We start from the raw sequence: 18,543 nt of genomic DNA on the forward strand, positions 1-18,543 counted from the left end.
AGTTCTAGAGACACAAGCAATTTTCAGCCCCGGTGGCTGTGTACATGTAAGCAGCGCAGTTACAGGTAACTCCAGTGTGCCTGGGCACTTAAAAGAGGGTGCACAAGTACCTCAGTCAAGAATCATGATCCAGGGAAGACAAATGTGTGGACCCCATAGCAACTTCTCAGGAGCCCCATCCCCAGCATGTACATAAACACCAGATTTACAAGAGTGGTAAGCAAGTGTGCAAGTCCCACAACTAATGACCTAAATCATCCCCACCCCACCCGCATACATTCAATAACAAAGGGAAGGAGAAATAAATAACCAAATAATGTTTCTTGTAGACATTATGCAGTTTTGAAAGTCTGACAATCTTTGCCTATTAACGAGTACTTAGGCCACGTGCATTTCATATAATAATTAAAATAGTTAATATTTAAGCTGCCTATACTGTGTTTTATTGTAACCATTTGTCCCTTATGTCCTTCTCCTTTCTTGTTTCCTTTGAGGTTAACAATACTTTATTATTTTCATTATTTTTTTTAATCTGTATTTTAAAATTTTGACCTCTACAACTTGAAAATATACCTTGGTTTATCAAAATCTACTTGGGAAATATGTAAGAGTTGTAACACAATTATACTTTCTCCTATGTGAATATAGTTCTGTTATACCCAATTCTTTTAAGTAATAGATCTCAAATTATTTTTGCCATAGAAAGTCAACTTTTAAAAGATTAATAAAAAAAAGGAAAGCACTGTATATTCATCTAAGTATGTTTTATTTTCAGTGCTCTTCTTTCTTCATTCTTCAGAACTAGCTTTCCAAACTGATAGCAAATTTTCTACAGTTGAAATATTTCTTTTAGAGCTGTGCAAAAGCACAGTGGTGTAGGGTGTTTACCTTGCATGCAGCAATCGGGAAGGACCCTGGATTCAATCCCCGGCATCCAATATGGTCCTCCAACCCTGGCAGTGCTTGGGGGCTATTCCCAGAACAGGTCTTTGAGGTCACTTCCAGACAGTGCTGGACTTAACTTTTGGGCTCCTTCATGCAAAAGCAATGTTCTTTTGTAGCCATGTCCCCTTGCCCCAGTTTTTGTGTTTTGCTTTTTTAATTTTAATTTTTTCTAATTAACTGAAGGCATTGGGAGCAGCAAAACACAGGCAGAAGCAAGAGATGTGGCAGTGAGAGATACCAGACCCTAAGTAAGCTTTCCAACAATTGTTCATTAATATACTTGCAGTTGGAGAAAGGCTAAAAGAAAAAATTTTTGGGTTTGGGGCCACAACCTAGCATTGCTCAGGGGTTATTCCTGGCTCTGCATTCAGGAATCACTCCTGGTGATGCTTGGGGGACCATATGGGATGCCGGGATGCTAACTTGGGTTAGCTGCATGAAAAGCAAACACCCTTTTTGCTGTATTACCACCCACACCCAGCCCCTATTCATGTATTTTAGACAAATTAGAGAAGAAAAAAATATTGAGGAAAAAGAATGTTGCCACAAAGAGAGATCAAAGTAAGAGGAAGACAAAATTAATAAAGATTGGGGCCGAAGGGATAGCATGGAGGTAGGGCGTTTTGCTTTGCATTGCAGAAGGATGTTGGTTCAAATCCCAGTATCCCATATGGTCCCCCAGAGCTTGCAGTAGCAATTTCTGAGTGTGAGAGTTAGGAGTAACCCTGTGCACTGCGGGGTGTGACCCAAAACAAAACAAAACAGAACAAAAAAACAAAAAAAAATTAGTAAAGATTAAGTCACTCTCAATATCTGAATTCCTCATTAAATTTGTCTTAAATGCTAAATTAGAGTGCTATAGCAAAATTAAAAAGACAAAAATGCTACATAGAAATTGAGAAAAAAGATACAAATAGCATTTAAAAGCTGTTACTATAAATGTTTTGATCTGACCAGGAAATACAGCTATCTAACAATACTATTAAATAGTGAAAAAGAGAAACAAATAAATTAAGCAATTATTATTAAACTTATGAGTATAATTTAGAAGCTAAGCACAATATGTACCAAATTGTTTTGTGTAAAAGTGTACTTACCTCAATACTTAGATTTTTAAGAGCAAACAAGTAACAAAAGTTCAAACTACTTTCATAATCTTGAGATTTTAAATATTGACTTTCCTTTGAGATTGTCTACCATAATAGAGGTTTCGACAGGAGAGAGCTAAAAAAAATATTTTATAGGAGGGAAAAATGTAAGTGAGCCTGCATGACAACTAAAAGTATCAATAATTGTTACAACATGTTAAGACATTTTTAAAAAAATCACTCACATTAAATTTTCAGATGTTACCCATGAATTCTTCGACTTCATCATCAGAATCATCTATTAAGGGCATAAAGGCATATCTAATAGAAGAGATAAGAAGTGGTTTTAGTAGCTATATTTAAACTTTCAGGTTAATTTCCATGTTCAACTTTCAGTTTCCTATTTGAAGGTCAGAGCATATAAAAAAGCCAAATTTTCAAGTTTTTCCCATAACTTAAAAATGATAAAACTTAATTACTTCATTGCCAATATGAACAAAAATTACTACAAAGAGGGTATAGGTACTGTATACCCTATTACTAAAGGTAAAATGCACAAAATCTCTCTGGAAACCAACTTGCAATGTACAATGGAATGGAATGGAGGAAAGGAAGCTCCAGCCCTTTGAGCATCCTGGCTGGTCTCCCTTCCACTCCTTTTTCCAGCTTATCCTCTAACAAAAGAAAAGTTGTTCATTTGGAGAATAAAATTAAGCCAGCTGAACCATATTTACCAGGTTCAACAGCATTAAAGTGTATTTCCTTTTCCAATCTTTGTTTTTGTGATGCCACGGATTAAACCCAGGGTCAGCTTCTAAGTGCTCCATCACTGAGTTACCTCTTCAGCCCTTCTGTGCATTTCTGACAGTAGCCAAGGGACACAGTAGCTGATCATTAGGAATTGTTCATAAATGTAACTGACACATCTATAGAAAATTCTATGGAAATGGCCTTTGGTTGTGTCTGTCTTGGGGGGTGGGGCAGAAGCAAGCATAAACCTAGGGCCCTCACTTAACTGAGTCCAGATAGCCAGATCCTATGCTGAAAAGGCACATCTTATTATTTTTAAAATAATAACTTTATAAGCACCATGATTACAAACATGATTGTAGTTGGGTTTCAGTCATAAAAAGAACACCCCCCTTCACCAACATTCCTACCACCAATGCTCCCTATCTCCCTCCTCCCCCAGCCCATGCCTGTATTCTACATAGACATTTTACTTTTCTCACTCATTACACATCATCATGATAGTTGTTTAGGTATAGTCATTTCTCTAACTGCCACTCACCATTCTTTGTGGTGAGCTTCATATCATGAGCTGGTCCTTCCAGCCCTCATCTCTATTGTCTCTGGCATTATTACAGTAATGTTTTTTTATTTTCCTTAAAACCCACAGATGAGTAATAATATTGTGTCTCTCTCCCTATGACTTATTTCACTCAGCATAATAGTTTCCATGTCCATCCATGTATAGGAAATTTCATGACTTCATCTCTCCTGCTTAATATTCCATTGTGTATATGTACCACAGTTTCTTTAACCATTCATCTGTTGAAGGGATGTTAGTTGTTTCCAGATTCTGGGTATTGTAAATAGCACTGCAAGAATATAGGTGTGAGGAAGGCATTTCTGTATTGTGTTTTTGTGTTCCTAAGGTATATTCCTAGTAGTGGTATAACTAGATCAGATGGGAGCTCAATTTCCAGTTTTGTGGTTTTTTTTTTGATTTTGGGTCACAAGCAGGCAAGTGCTCAGGGGTTACTTCTGGCTATGTGCTCAGAAATCGCTACTGGCAAGCTCATGGGACTATATGGGATGCCGAGACTCCAACCATCGTCCTTCTGCATGCAAGGCAAATGCTCTACCTCCATGTTATCTCTCTGGCCCCAATTTCCAATTTTTTGAGGAATCTCCATATTATTTTCCAAAATGGCTGGCCTAGATGGCTTCCTACTAGCAGTGAATGAGAGTTCCTTTCTCTCTACATCCCTGCCAGCAATGATTGTTCTTGTTCTTTGTGATGTGTGCCAGTCTTGAAGAGACACATCTTAAAGAAGCTAAACACAGGGCCGAAGAGATAGCAGGAGGCAAAGCGTTTGCCTTGCATGCAGAAGGATGATAGTTCAAATCCCGGCATCCCATCCCATATGGTCCCTGAACTTGCCAAGAGCGATTTCTTGAGTGTAGAGCCAGAAGTAACCCTAAGCGCTGCTGGGTGTGACCCAAAACAAAAACAAAACAAACAAAAAAAGAAGCTAAACAATAAGGACTGGGGAGGGGAGCTCAGGTGCAGACACAGGCCTGGCATGGGTGAGGCTCTAAGTAAATTCAGTTCCATGAGTCCAAGGCACCACTGAATCTGTCCTTGCAGGTCTGCACTTAACCATCAGCTCTGCTGGGCATGGCACTTCCTTTTAAAACTAACAGTTATCAATTGTGAATTTGAGTGGCTCCCTGTGCATTAATAACTCACTCGGGCTTTCCTGGGAAGAGGATGGAGGTAAGAGTTTGACTTCCTTCCAAGGAGTCTGAGGGATGACTTCCTGAACTTGGCTTTCAAGTTCACTGGTCTTGGTCCCACCTTCCTTTTCAGCAATATTTCCTTTAGTGTTAAGCATATCATCTACACTTGTCTGTCTCATGGCTTTCCCCAGTTATTCTGGATAAGGTACATTCCTTCCTTTGGTCACTGTCTGGCTCCCTTCTCAATATCCTCAAAGCCTTTTTTCTTTTATCTTTTTAGTTTTTGTATGTTGGAGGCAGGGTTTAATTCTTGCTCTGTGCTCAAGGATCACTACTGAGAGGACTTGGGGAATATACTGGGTGCTGGGGCTTGCTTGGGTGGGCTGTGTGCAAGGCAAGTGCCCTCCCAGCTATCTTATCCCTCCAGCCCTCCCCAAGGCCTTTCTGAGGAGTGCACTCACCCTGCATGCACCCTCTCCCCAGCATTAATCTCCGATTTTACTTGCTTACACTTGCTGTTTGTTTCCCTCATTAAAAGAACTACTTTCCTACTGCTTTTGTAAAAATGTTTTTAACAAACATTTGTTTAATCTTAATTTTCCTACTTTAGGTACCTCTGATTATTTGCTGATTGGTCTCCACAAAAACATTATTACAATAAGGATAAGTGAAAATAGGAAACTCCAAAATGCATCATCAACCCAGCGTTCCATCCAGTTCTAAAATAAAGCGACAATTCAAACATAAAGGTTGATTTTCTGACAAACACAGAAGACTGATCATTCAATAGTATATATTGACAAATACTCTTAATCTTACTAATCATGTCTCCACACATTAGTTCTTTTCTTTTAAGAAAATGTAAAAACAAAGATAGTATCTATAAAAATCAGTATGAAGACTTCATTCTAATAATCAGATAAATAAGATCCAACATACTATACAATATCATGAAAAGAATTAAGAGAACGGTGGTACTGGAAGGCAATCTGGAATTCTGGTGGAGAGAAACTGACTCTGGTGTCTGATTCTGGAACAATGTATGTCTAAAATTCAACTGTGAATAACTTAGAAAAATGGTTGCTTTTAATCAAGAGGACAAAGAGTCTTTAAAATCCACTTAACCTCTATTTTCATTTCTGTTTTGCCACACCCCTGTGGCAGCTCTCAACGAGTTACCTCCAGGCTCTGTGCTCAGAAAACATTCCTGGCAGGTTTGGGGGATGCTGGGAATCGAACCTGGGTTAGCCATGTACTTGAATGGGTCTGTAGCTCTAACTCAGTAGTTTCCTGTTGTGCTATTGCTCTGGCTCCAGCCTCCACACTAATCGGGATAACCTTCTGAGCTAGAACTACAGACCCATTCAAGTACAAATATACAATTCTTGTGGAAGAGACTGTGGTGGATGTGTGGAGTATTCTATTACCTCAAATGACAAAAAATATGTAAGTTGTTCAAAATATCTAAAGTAAGTTAAAAAAAAAACACAATAAGGTAGTATGGAGGGCCAGAGTGACAACACAGCAGTAAGGCAGCTGCATCAGCCTCAGCCAACATATGGGATACTCGCCAGGAGTAGCCCTAAGTAGCTCTGAGCACCACTGGGATGGAAGAAATTTTACTTAAAGGAGCCACACTTAAGTAAACAAGATCACCACTAGGTTGATAACACCCGTATGCACTGTATTTCCAACATCAGGTGAGCTAGTCTGAAGCAGGGTAGTCGTGAAGAATTAATAAACCAAGATAGTCAGGAGAGAATCATGGAGTTGGTGGCTTTTTGCCTCGTGGTCTCTCTGGGTCCACCAAACCCGAACCTTTACTTCACCAGATCAAATCTCCACTGAGCAGGGGAAGGTCAGTGAGAGACAAAAATGCCTATAAGCTGGTCCTGGAGAGATAGCACAGACGGTGTATGCCTTGCAAGTACCCGATCCAGGGACCAAAGGTGGATGGTTTGAATCCCGGTGTCCCATATGGTCCCCCATGCCTGCCAGGAGCTATTTCTGAGCAGACAGCCAGGAGTAACCCCCTGAGCACCCGCCAGATAGGCCAAAAACCAAAAACCCAAAACAAAACAAAAAATAATGCCTATAATGCCAATCTACTTTTTACATGTCACAGGGATGGAGGGTTAAGGGAAAGAGGAAGCTGGGGGAACGCCATTGTTTTGAGTAAAGACAGGGTGTTTCCAACAATACACCCCATTTTTTTGTTGAAAAATTGAGAAGGGGTTCCCAAGTTTTATTTCTACTGTTCTCCAAAAGATGGTGGGAACCCCAGATCAAGAACTTATAAAAAGTGGTTGTTATTTTGCATTGGCACAGTAATAGAAAACTAAAACTGAAAGAATAAAACTTTTGGTGACAAGGTAGTGAGGAAATTTTAAGCCAATTACTGTTGTAGATAATTTAGGAATCACTGCTAGTGAGGGTAGACCTGGCTATAAAAGCATCATAGGTTAGATCGTGCATACATCATTCTCCAAACAATCAGCTTTTCCCATATCTTGTCTTATATCCTATCACAATTTTTTTTATTCTTTGAAACATAAATATTATACTTAATTTGAAAACAAGTTCCTAAATATTCTTTCTTTTTGTTCCTAAATATTCTTACACCAAGCAACTGTAATGCAAGTTAGAGCATTCCAGTTCCTTTTCCATAAACTTCCATAAACAAAATCATAAAACATTTCTGCAGATATATAGTTTTGAATAAGTTTTCTAACACCTTTGTTTTGGGTAAAGGCAGGGTGTTCCAACAATGAGGGTTATTTTCATTTACAAAGATTTCAAGGTTACACAAAGCAGTGGAATAATAAAAACTGTTTAACTAGAGAGGATTCTACTTACCGATCGACATTTTGCAATTCTAAATGTCTTAGTGGTCCACACCATAAATACTACAGAAGCTGAAACAAAACCAAAACAGTCAACTTTTGAAGCAACATGCAACACTAAAATAATTTATCATTGTAAGGAAAATTAAGTTGCTTACCGAGTACAGCAAAAATCAGAGTATTTGTAAAGTGCCTGTATAAAGAAAATTTCACTGTGTTCTTTCTTAGTCTGAGAGTCTTCATAGTTTGGGCCAAACTTATAAAAATGTGGGAAAAGTTAAGGAAAAGCATTTCAAATAGTAATAAACAGTTAAGATAACAAAACAACACTGCATCCCCTATACTTTTTTCTTTGGTTTCTGGTTTTTGGGTCACACCCAGTGATGCTCAGGGATTACTCCTGGCTGTGTGCTCAGAAATTGCTCCTAGCTTGGGGGACCATATGGGAAGCCAGGGGATTGAACCGTGGTCAGTCCTAGGTTAGCGTGTGCAAGGCAGATGCCCTACCACTTGTGCCACCGCTCCGGCCCCAGCATCTCCTGTATTTCTAAAGTGAGTACTGCTAGGTACCATGTAAAGACAACAGAAGTAAGTACTGAGAACAAAATCATAGCCAATATGTTGTCAAAACATGCTGGTGCTCCTTCAGTTCTCCGTCCCTAGCATATGGCTAGAATCATTCATGTACTCTGGGCCAGCATCCTGCAGGTGCCCCTCTGTACAGGTCACATCAGACCTGCTATGTGCCCAAGCCTTCCATCTCTACTTCTAATTTCGAGCATCTGGTCTGTTTCTTTTATCCCCTGATTGGCACCATGAAGAGGTGGCACTAAGTTTTATTTTATATCAAAAGAAACAAATCTGGATTTCATTTTAGTTATGTCAGGAGAAGCTGACTGGATAGATTACTGCAAACAGACAAGAGCACAGAAAGAAGGCGTTGAATGCTCAGATCTTGCAGGAGGAGTCTCAAAAGCTAGGCATGAAAGATAAGAGGAGAGCAAACCAGACTAGAAAGAAGCAAGAGGGGAGCTGAGAGCTTGACCTCTGTCCCAAGGTAAAGTGAGGTCCTGTGTGCCAAGTCTTCCCTTAGCGTGGAAAGGCTTGGAATTCTAACCAAGCTGTTTTCCAGGAGCACGGAGACTTATTCAAGTTCAGTTCTGTCAAACATGAAAAAGCAGCATGAGGCTTTTCACAGGTCCTAAAACAATGGAGCTGGGATTTGATCCGATGTTTGCTCTGGTCTCTGGAGGCACCCATAGGCACTGCTTGGGAAGTACACACTGAAAATACAGAATTAAACAAAAAAAGAGAAGATGGCCGAACCCTTTTTTCCTGCTTCTGATCTTAAATTCTCAAAGACTTCAATTAATCAAATGGAAAAAACTTCCACTTTAGTACCCATGTGCCTAGCTTGCCTTTCACTCTTTGTAAAGGGGCCAGTCAGCTGCAATGCAGACCAATGAATACAATTTAAGTCTATGCTTGGACTTGACCAAAAAGCTTCCCTTCACTACACATTCACAGACAAAACTTTAAAAAAAAATTCTTAATTACAACCTATTTCTATGTTTAAAAAAAATCTAGTCTCTATTTAGTAATTCTAATAAGTGTTAAAAACCAAGGAGTAAGGAGATTAAGAGCGAATTCAAGCTGCCTCAACTTACCAAGATGCCAGTTAGATGCCATTCATTTTAGGTATCTCTTAAACCATTCTCCTGTTAAAGGAAAGCAGCAACAAAAGCAAGCAGGTCCTGTCTCAAGGGCGGAGAACCACAGAAAAGGATATCCACCAGCACAAGCCAGAATCAAGGAGAGAGAGAGGAGGCTGGCCAGAAGCACAAGATCAGAGTCATTTGCCTGCAGCAAAACAGCAAAAGACAAACACAACCAAAATAAGCTGGGAAAAAATTATATGGCTTTTAAATAGGGGTGGGGTCATTAAAATAAAAAATAAAATAATTTTTTATTTTACAATTGGATTTCTATAGGATCAGGGTCTTTTAAGTTTAAAACAGTCAACAGAGCAGAGGGCCAGAACACATGCCTCTCAAGTCCCATCTTTTATTTTTTTTGTATCTTTTTGGTTTTTGGGCCACATCCTGTGACGCTCAGGGGTGACTCCAGGCTATGCGCTCAGAAATCGCTCCTGGCTTGGGGGGAGGGACCATATGGAATGCTGGGGGATCGTAACCAAGGTCTGTCCTAGATTGGCATCGTGCAAGGCAAACGCCCTTACTGCTGTGCTATGCCTCTGGCCCCTCAAGTTGCATCTTGAGGAAACCCTTGGGCTCCTCCTGACACAAGTCATTCTTATTTGTCACTATTTTCTAACTTCAGAAAAACTCATTCAACTGTAGAAGGTCTACTTCTACATAGTAGAAGGGACTACTTTGGTCAGCACTGCTAGTTGAGGGCATATAGCTACAGCACAGGTGTGGGTTGAAGGGTAAAATGGCTAACAAGCTTGGCTCTTAAACATATTCTTTTTTGTTTTGGGCCAGAGCCATGGTGCTGGGGACTATTCCAAACTCAGCATTTGGAGGATGCTCCTGGTGGCGTTTGAGTTCAAACTGGGAATCCTGCATGCAAAGCATGTACTCAGGCCCAGAGGATCTTAAAGATGGTGCTAACTCTTCTGGGCCTTGAGCATTCCAAGAATGCCACCCCTCAGTGTCCTTTTTTCCCCAGTAACTCCTTCTGCCTACCCCAACTGAGTTCTGCTGTCACCCTTCCCTATGAATACTTTCCTGTGATAGTTATGCTAAATTTCCTTCCCGAAGAGGCACAAACCCTCTTCCAAAGGTTAATTATTTTTCTATATTGTCCCTGGCATTCCTTAAATGCAGGGACATTCTTTTTTTCCCTTTCTTCTATGCTTCTGGCATAAGGGACCCACATTGAACCATTAAACTGCTGAATTAAAAAATTATGTGTATTTGAGTCTGTTCTTTGTGAAATTGCTGGCTTTTCAGTTTCAAATAGAGCATAACAGTTTCTATTATTATTATTATTATAAATAAAAAGTAATAGATCTTAATGATATAACCATATTAGGGCACAGTAAAGGATATGAACCACACAAATATGGAGTCGGTCAGTGCTAAAAGGATGTCACCCCAAATAACAACTAAATGGTTAGCATCCTGGAGGATAAAAATAGGGAAATAAGCAAAAGAACAGAATGTGAGTTTTTATAAGAACACAGGATGAAGAAAAACATTCTTTTATACTACTTTATGAGTTAAGTGAAAGATTTTCTAAGTAAACTGCTGAAACATATAGCAATTATTTGTTCTGACAGTAGTAGATGCTAACTAGGTTGGCATCAATGTGTCCACTGTTAATGTAAAGCTGTATAATAAAAGAGTAATAAAAAGCTTCATGTCCCAGTCCCACTTGGATCGACTACTTACATCCCTCTGCCTTGAACCAAACTTACAGTGGGGGTGAGGAGTAACTTTCCTGAACTTTCCCACTGTGGGTAGATGGTCATTAGGAAAAGGTCTAATGGGACAGGAGCTCGTGGAAGGGCATAAACAAACTATATATCAGAGAGTACCTTCACCCAAGAGTTAACAGAAAATCATACTTTTAACATGATCTCTATGATGCTGACTGTAAAAACTCAAAGAGATACAAGCATCTATAGGCACAGTACCTAAATATAGCATATGTGATTTTTGTATTCACACTCTATGTACACACAATATCTAGTAGCATATTAACCTTTCCTGGTCCCTTTCTAGTAGGGCTAGCTTCCTGTGAATGATGTGTTATATATAAATGCATATGCCATTATGTAAAGGTAAAACAAAACAATAAGGCTTCTCTGCCCTGGGAATAAAGAGAACAAAAGTACCTAATACGGATGCAGATAGAAGGAAACTTAAACCTGCTGGACCAATATCCTGCTCTAAGGGTCAGAGCAAACATAGAAAGCAAATGTATGTGCAGTGTACACTGACCACTCAGAGCATAGTGATTTTCCATTAAATCCCATTAAATTTTCTCATTAAAACCAAAGATATATGGGTAAAAATAACAAAGTTCTTTGAAGCAAATAAAAACAAAGATGCTTTCTAAACACTCAGACTTCAAACGTATTCTTTTTTTTTTGAGTCACAACAGGCTATTCTTGGGGATTACTCCTGACAGGCTAAGGGGACGATATGGGGTGCTGAGGATTGAACCAGGTTTGCTGTATACAAGGCAAATGTCCTACCCACAGTATTATCTCTTCTAAACCATAATCTTTCTTTTTTGAGGCCACACTCGGCAGTGCTCAGGGCTTACTCTTGGTTCTGCACTCAAGGATTACTCCTGGTGGTCATGGAGACCTTATGGAGTGCCAGGGATTGGACCCAGGCCAGCTGCATGCAAGGCAAATGTCTTATCTGCTGGGAGCCCTTATAACAGGCAGAAAACTTAACTAAAAAAGCAGGACCTTGTGACAAGCATAGAACTTTGCTAAAAGCAGAGAACTGTGCTAAAAGCAGGCAGCCTTGAGAAATAAATTAGCTAAAAAGCAGGGCCTTGTGACAGGCACAGAACTTTGCTAAAAGCAGGCCTCTGCAATAAGCAGAGAGCCATGCTAAAAGTAGGTAGCCTTGAGAAATAAACAATTAAGTTTTAAGGCTTGTACAGAAACAAAGAAGGCACAGAATTTTGGTCCTGGGAAACTGAATCTAAATTATGATGTCCCTGTTATCTGTAATTCTGAACTGCCTGAGACGGGTTCCATTATCAGTGTACCCCGGCCTGATGGAGATGGATCCCATTATCTGTACATTCCATCCCACTCGCCAATGGGTCCTGTTATCTGGACAATCTGGCCTGTTCTATGTATCTATCCCCTATCAATATATTTATGAGCGGAACTGTGTCCACAAAAAGTATATAAGGCAGGCCTTGAGTTTCAATAACCGAAATTGGATTTGGATCTGAAATCCTTTTCCCACCTTTGTCTGTCTCCATGTTTGTCTTTGTGTCTTTGTGTATGCGTGATCTCCCTCCAAAAAAGAATAACCACATCTTAATTGTGTCCCTGGCAGGAACACCCAAACCTTTCCACTGTACTATCTCCCCAGTCTCCCAAAACTAATTTTGTTTTGTTCCTTTTTTTGGGGCAACATCCAGCGGCACTCAAGGATTATTCCAGGCTCTGAACTCAGAAGTTACTCCGAGCAGGCTGTATACAAGGCTGTATATGGGATGCCAGGAATCAAACTCAGGTCAGTCATGTGCAAGGCAAACACCCTATACAGTGTGCTATCACTCCAGCTCTCATCAGCCATGTTCTTAAAGAGAACCTGAGATATAGACAGCTAGTAGTCTTCCCAGGCATGAGCTATATTCTTTAGAGCTCTTTCTACACTATGGCACATGTCACAAGTCTTTATTTCCTTGAACACAACCTCCTCCTGCTTCTTCTAACAGTAGGAAGAATCTGTCAAATTCCAGAAATGTGAGGGCACAAGATTCGGAGCCAACTCACAACCATTGAAGAATTAATGTGTAATGAGGTACAGATGCAGGAAGGGCACTACACATTATGAGTTAGGGAACAAATTAATGTTCGAGGTGCATAATGACAAGACAAATACTTTATAAAAATGGGCGGAGGGGGCTAGAGAGACAAAACGGTGCATAGGTCATCTGTCTTGTACACAGTCAATGGGTTTGATTCCCAAGGCCCCAGAGGGTCTCTTGAGGCCCACCAGGAATGATCCCTGAGCACTACTGGGTGTGATCTCCAAAGCAAAAATAAATAAACGAGAGAAAACTAGTTCCTGGGTAATATCAGAGGCGTTTTTTATAATCAGTACCATCATTTAGAAAAAATACTTGAGGAGGAGCTGGGATAGCATTTGCCTTGGACATACTGACTGGGTTTAATCCTGACATCCCATATGGTCCTCAAAGCCCACCAGTAGTAATCCCTGAGCACCACTAGGTGTGTCAACCCCTCAAAAAAAAAAAAAAAGATGTTGATCTAGTGTTTCACTTTCAGAAAGCCTTAAAAAATAGGGAAATAGGGCCGGGAAGGTGGCGCTGCAGATTAGGTGTCTGCCTTGCAAGTGGATGGACCGCGGTTCGATCCCCCGGTGTCCCATATGGTCCCCCGAAGCCAGGGGTGATTTCTGAGCACATAGCCAGGAGTAACCCCTGAGCGTCAAACGGGTGTGGCCCAAAAACCAAAAAATAAATAAATAAATAAAAAAAAATAGGGAAATATTCCTCTGGGGGCGAGCCTCCAATAAGAACCTTTCTCATAAATGTCCTGTCTTTTGAGTTTCATCTCAGGTGATGCAAAGCAAGACTGTACTTCACAGCAGAACATACAGGAGTGGAGGTAAATGAATATGGCTTTACCCCAATGACTCTCATCACGCCTTCAATAGCTGCAAAGATGAGGTAAAGAATCCCCAGGCCAATTACTCGGTGCATGACTGTGCCTAGACGGGGCCTAGAAGGAGGAGGAGAAAACAGGGAAAGGGGAGATATAGGTGGTTGCCACATCAACAAAGGAACGACCCGTTTCTAGCACTGCAACAGTCAATCTGGACCTCCCATGGTCTTTTTTTCCAGAATGATTAGATTTATCATACCATACCCTTCTTCATAATTGAAATTTTAGACAATACACTTCTACATCCTCAGTAGTCACAATTTTAACAGGGAAATTTAGAATTTGTCCCCTGCCCCCAAATTTTTTGATATTTTCTCAGGGTCATACCAAAGTGGTGCAGGGGGCTATTCCCAGCTCAGAATTCAGCTGGTAGGCAACACTCAGGGAACATGTGGACCAGGGTTAGAGTATTGGGGAGTGGGGGGAACTCCCTGCCATAAGCAATGCTTGTGCTCTGGCCCCTCTCAGCAATCTCCTCAGCACTCAAGCATCGTTATAAAGAAGTCCTAATTGTCCTTAAAGGAGACTATTTATTTCTTTACACAGTCACTGGCCTAAATTCAGAATCCTGAGGGCAGTATCAATAATTTGGCACATGCAAATCCTTACAAGTGTTTTCTTTCTTTTTTTTTTTTTTGGTTTTTGGGGCCACACCCGTTTGATGCTCAGGGGTTATTCCTGGCTAAGCACTCAGAAATTGCCCCTGGCTTGGGGGGGACCATATGGGATGCCGGGGGATCGAACTTTGTTCCTTCCTTGGCTAGCGCTTGCAAGGCAGACACCTTACCTCTAGCGCCACCTCACTGGCCCCACAAGTGTGTTCTTATAGCCACTTTCCCATGGGATGTAGATTACGATATGAGTATGATACGGTTTGATGCTGGTCACAATATAAAGGCAGAATCACAAGACTGTACACTGAATCTGTTCTCCACACACCAGGACTTACTTACTTCACAATACCGTAGCCCAGACTCACAATGATCACCAGCAGACGGGCCAAAGTCCTTTTCACAGCTGATATCAACTCCGCAAATATCAGGAGACTTTGGGCTAAGGAGGAAGAAAGACACATTCACTCTTGTGCACACCCAGACATTTGCCACTAAGGAGTCTGAGTATGGCCTTGGATAGGTACATTCTTCTTTTATAAGAACTAGTCAGGTTTTAGTCCCAAGTTACAGGATCCAACAAATGCTGAAAGCCTCACTGATGGAACTCACAGCTCCTGAAATCCTCAGGTCACATATGATCATCGCTATTGGCAAACCTGCCTTTTACCAACCTAAATCAGCCCCAAACTTTTCTTTTTGGTGGGCTTAGGCAGCGGCCTCATTCATTGGTGCCCCCAAAAGAATACTCTTAATATACCTCCCTGGATGAATCTTTCTTTTATTCTTTTGTGCATGTCCTTCTAACCTTTTTCTTTCTCTTTTTTTTTAGTTTTTGGGCCACACCCAGTGATGCTCAGGGGTTACTCCTGGCTATGTGCTCAGAAGTTGCCCCTGGCTTGGGGGACCATATGGGATGCTGGGGGATCGAACTGAGGTCCGTCCTAGGCTAGCACTAGCAAGGCAGACACCTTACCTCTAGTGCTACCACGCTGGCCCCATGGTAGAGAGGCTTTTTTTTGGGGGGGGGGTGTCACACCTGACAGCGCTCAGGGGTTACTCCTGGCTCCAGGCTCAGAAATTGCTCCTGGCAGGCTCGGGGACCATATGGGATACTGGGATTCGAACCAATGAACGCTTTACCTCCATGCTATCTCTCCGGCCCCATTCTAACCTTTTTCTTTTGTGTTATTTTGATTTTTGATCCACACTTGACGGTGCTCAGGACTTGCTTCTGGCTCTATGCTCAGGGAACTCTTTGGGGTGCTGGGGATTGAAGCTAGGTTGGCTGTATTATCTCTCCTGTCCCTTAAACTTTTTGAAAGGAGGTACAGTACAAACATTTTCCAACACAGAGAAAGCAGCACAATAAACTTCCACATGCCCATTAATCAGTGTCAATTATCACACCACACTTATGCCAAACATGTTTCATTTATATTCCAACTCATTCCCCAGCCCAGATATTTTTTTTATAATACACAAGTCCAAGCACATTTTCTGAAAATATGCAGTTTATTTTTCTTTAATTTTATTTGGGGGGTTGGGCCACACCTGGCAGTGCTTGAGAGACCATATGAGATGTCGGTGATCGAACCTGACTTGTCTGGGTCCAGGCAAATGCCCTACCTGTACTATCGGTCCAGCCCATGAATTTCATGTCTAATCAGCTACTCAGAAACTGTTGTAAGGCTTCTCACACCTCAAGGCACTCCCCTTTTCTGCATTAATTCTCTGCTCAAGGCTGAACTTTTCTTCTGGGCCTTTCTGAAGCCTTCAGTGCCCAGGTGAGGTGTGACTATCTAGTGGTCTTTCTGTTTAGAACAGGGAAAGATGCAAGGAGGCTACAGGCTTTCTTTAACTACTGACTAGACTCCCTGTGACTAAATTCTTATCCCTTTACTTTACTTTTTTTTTTTTTTTTTTTTTTGCTTTTTGGGCCACACCCCGTGATGCTCAGGGGTTACTCCTGGCTATGCACTCAGAAATCGCTCCTGGTATATGGGACGCTGGGGGATTGAACTGCGGTCAGTCCTAAGTTAGCTCCGTGCAAGGCAAACACCCTACCACTTGAGCCACCACTCTGGCCCCTTCCCTCTCCTTTTCTGAAATTAAAAGAGATGATACCCAGAGGTTCCTGTTTAGAATTTCACAATGCCTTTATCCTATCACCCAATGATATGGGAGTTTTCTTTTTCCCAGAAGAAAAAATAAGGCCAAGTTTGAACAAGACAATAGAAGCTGAGGACCACAGACATGTTGGCCTAGATCAGAATCTGGCTGTGAAAAATATCTTCTTGCTTCCCTCTTCCTCTATCATGTGGCCAGTCCCACACCACATGCACCAAGGAGGCTCTACTCCAGCTGGGCTTGCAGATACAAGGAGCCCTGGATTCATATCTATTCATACAACTCAACTTACTTGATAGCCCTGTGCTGTTGAGGTTTTGGTATTCACTATAAAAAACGGCTTTTTCAAGCATTCCCAGGAAAATAACTGCTGCAATCCAGAACTGTATTCTTAGTATATCTTTCCAGTAACAGGCAGACCACGTCAGCCAGAGTACACCATACAAAATATAAACTATGCACATCACCATGTAAAACTGTAGGAAGAGAAATAATTCAATTAAGTCTTTTTTGATCACTTGAAAACTGACTTTTCTTTTTTTTTGGGGGGGAGGAGGGAGGGAGGAAAGGAAAGAGGGAGGGAGGGAGGTGAGGAAGGAAAGGGTAGCGGGGAGGGCAGAGGGTGGGGAACGCCAGCCCTGGAGCCTTGAAAACTGGCTTTTCTATATAGAATAAATGATCGCTATATTTTCTAGTCACTCATACCAGAAATAGAGAGTAGTTAGCATGGCAAAACTGTGGGTTACAAGTGTTCCAATTAGAATACAAAATTTATCTTTTTAAAAAAGAAAAACAAAAGATATACTCACAATCATTAGAGGCCAATCCGATGCAGAGATATAGCCATGAGGCCCCTTCATAGAAAGAGAAACTGATGAAGGTCAGAGTGGGAACGAAGAAATGAAAGAATTAAATTAGCCACTGGTCTTTTCTTAAGTCATTAAATATAACTTCACTTCCCAATAGGTTCCAAAAAAGACCCAAGTAACAAATGCTTGATTTTCACCCAGCACACAGGGCACTTGATAATTACTAGTGTATGATGATCTATCAAGAGCATTTAAACACTCTGACTTAATGTGCACTTAATGTGCTGGTAGAAACCCCAGGCAAATGTCCCTCACCAAGACAGCACAGAAGTTTTGGCCTCAGACCCACACCCCACTGAATCCATTCCCTAAACTTTGCCTTTCTTAACATAACTTGGGGGATAAATCATGAAATGCCAACATGTAGGATGGGCTATCAACTGGGACAGCAATAATAAGTAGAGTGGCCAGTTCTGGGTAGGCCCAGAACCCATGGCATAGTGACTTGTCTAGCTATTGACATGCTATTAACCACTTCCTGCTGGTTCTGGTGAGAGGCAAAGCATGCAGTGAAGGGCACAGAGCTAGGCTGCAGAATGACTCCAGGGGCACCTCTTATTGGCCTCTTCCTGCTTCTGAGCCCTCTCAGCAGCAGATAGAAGGAAGTCCCACTTCACACAGCATTACAGTGCAGCTACCTCAGAGCCTGCAGCCAGCTCCCTATCTCACCTCTCACCAGGCTGGGTGCCCTTGGCGTAGTGTGGTTGAGTCAGAGCTGTCTGCAAATTTCCAGGGGTGCTCAGATGCTGTCTAACTTTTGTGAGTCACTCCAGAATGAATCAAAGCAACTATGCTATTTGAAAACATTCAAACCCTTCAAATTCCTTGTGGGCTGGGGAATTGGTACAGAAGACTGAAATTCAGGCTTTGCTAGCAAAAGTCTGGGGTTCAATCCCTGGCACTACCTGGTGGCTTTCTCAGAGTGGGAGTCAGGTCAGGCACCACCCACTGTAATATATTGCTCTGGCCCATAACAGAAGCAAATCTTGAGTACGAAAAAAAATTTTTTGGTCACACCCAGTGATACTCGGGGGTTACTCCTGGCTATACGCTCAGAAATCGCTCCTGGTTTGAGGGACCATATGGGACGCCTGGGATAGAACCCAGGTCAGTCCTTGGTCAGCCGCATGCAAGGCAAACAAACGCCCTACCACTGTGTTATTGTGCCGGTCCCTTGAG

General features: G+C 41.4%; 1 protein-coding gene across 1 annotated transcript in view; it reads right to left on the minus strand.

The window, feature by feature from the left end:
• Positions 1-18,543, minus strand: part of TMEM87B (transmembrane protein 87B) — a 44,158-nt gene that overhangs the window by 6,308 nt on the left and 19,307 nt on the right. The window contains 11 exon segments of the mRNA XM_049784643.1: positions 984-998; positions 2,299-2,354; positions 5,114-5,130; positions 5,132-5,218; positions 7,356-7,414; positions 7,501-7,607; positions 10,415-10,488; positions 13,718-13,811; positions 14,708-14,807; positions 16,788-16,971; positions 17,305-17,366. Of these exon segments, the coding sequence (XP_049640600.1) occupies positions 984-998; positions 2,299-2,354; positions 5,114-5,130; positions 5,132-5,218; positions 7,356-7,414; positions 7,501-7,607; positions 10,415-10,488; positions 13,718-13,811; positions 14,708-14,807; positions 16,788-16,971; positions 17,305-17,366 (855 nt within the window).

The sequence above is a fragment of the Suncus etruscus genome, chromosome 12 (assembly GCF_024139225.1).
Source record: "Suncus etruscus isolate mSunEtr1 chromosome 12, mSunEtr1.pri.cur, whole genome shotgun sequence".
Classification (NCBI taxonomy): domain Eukaryota; kingdom Metazoa; phylum Chordata; class Mammalia; order Eulipotyphla; family Soricidae; genus Suncus; species Suncus etruscus.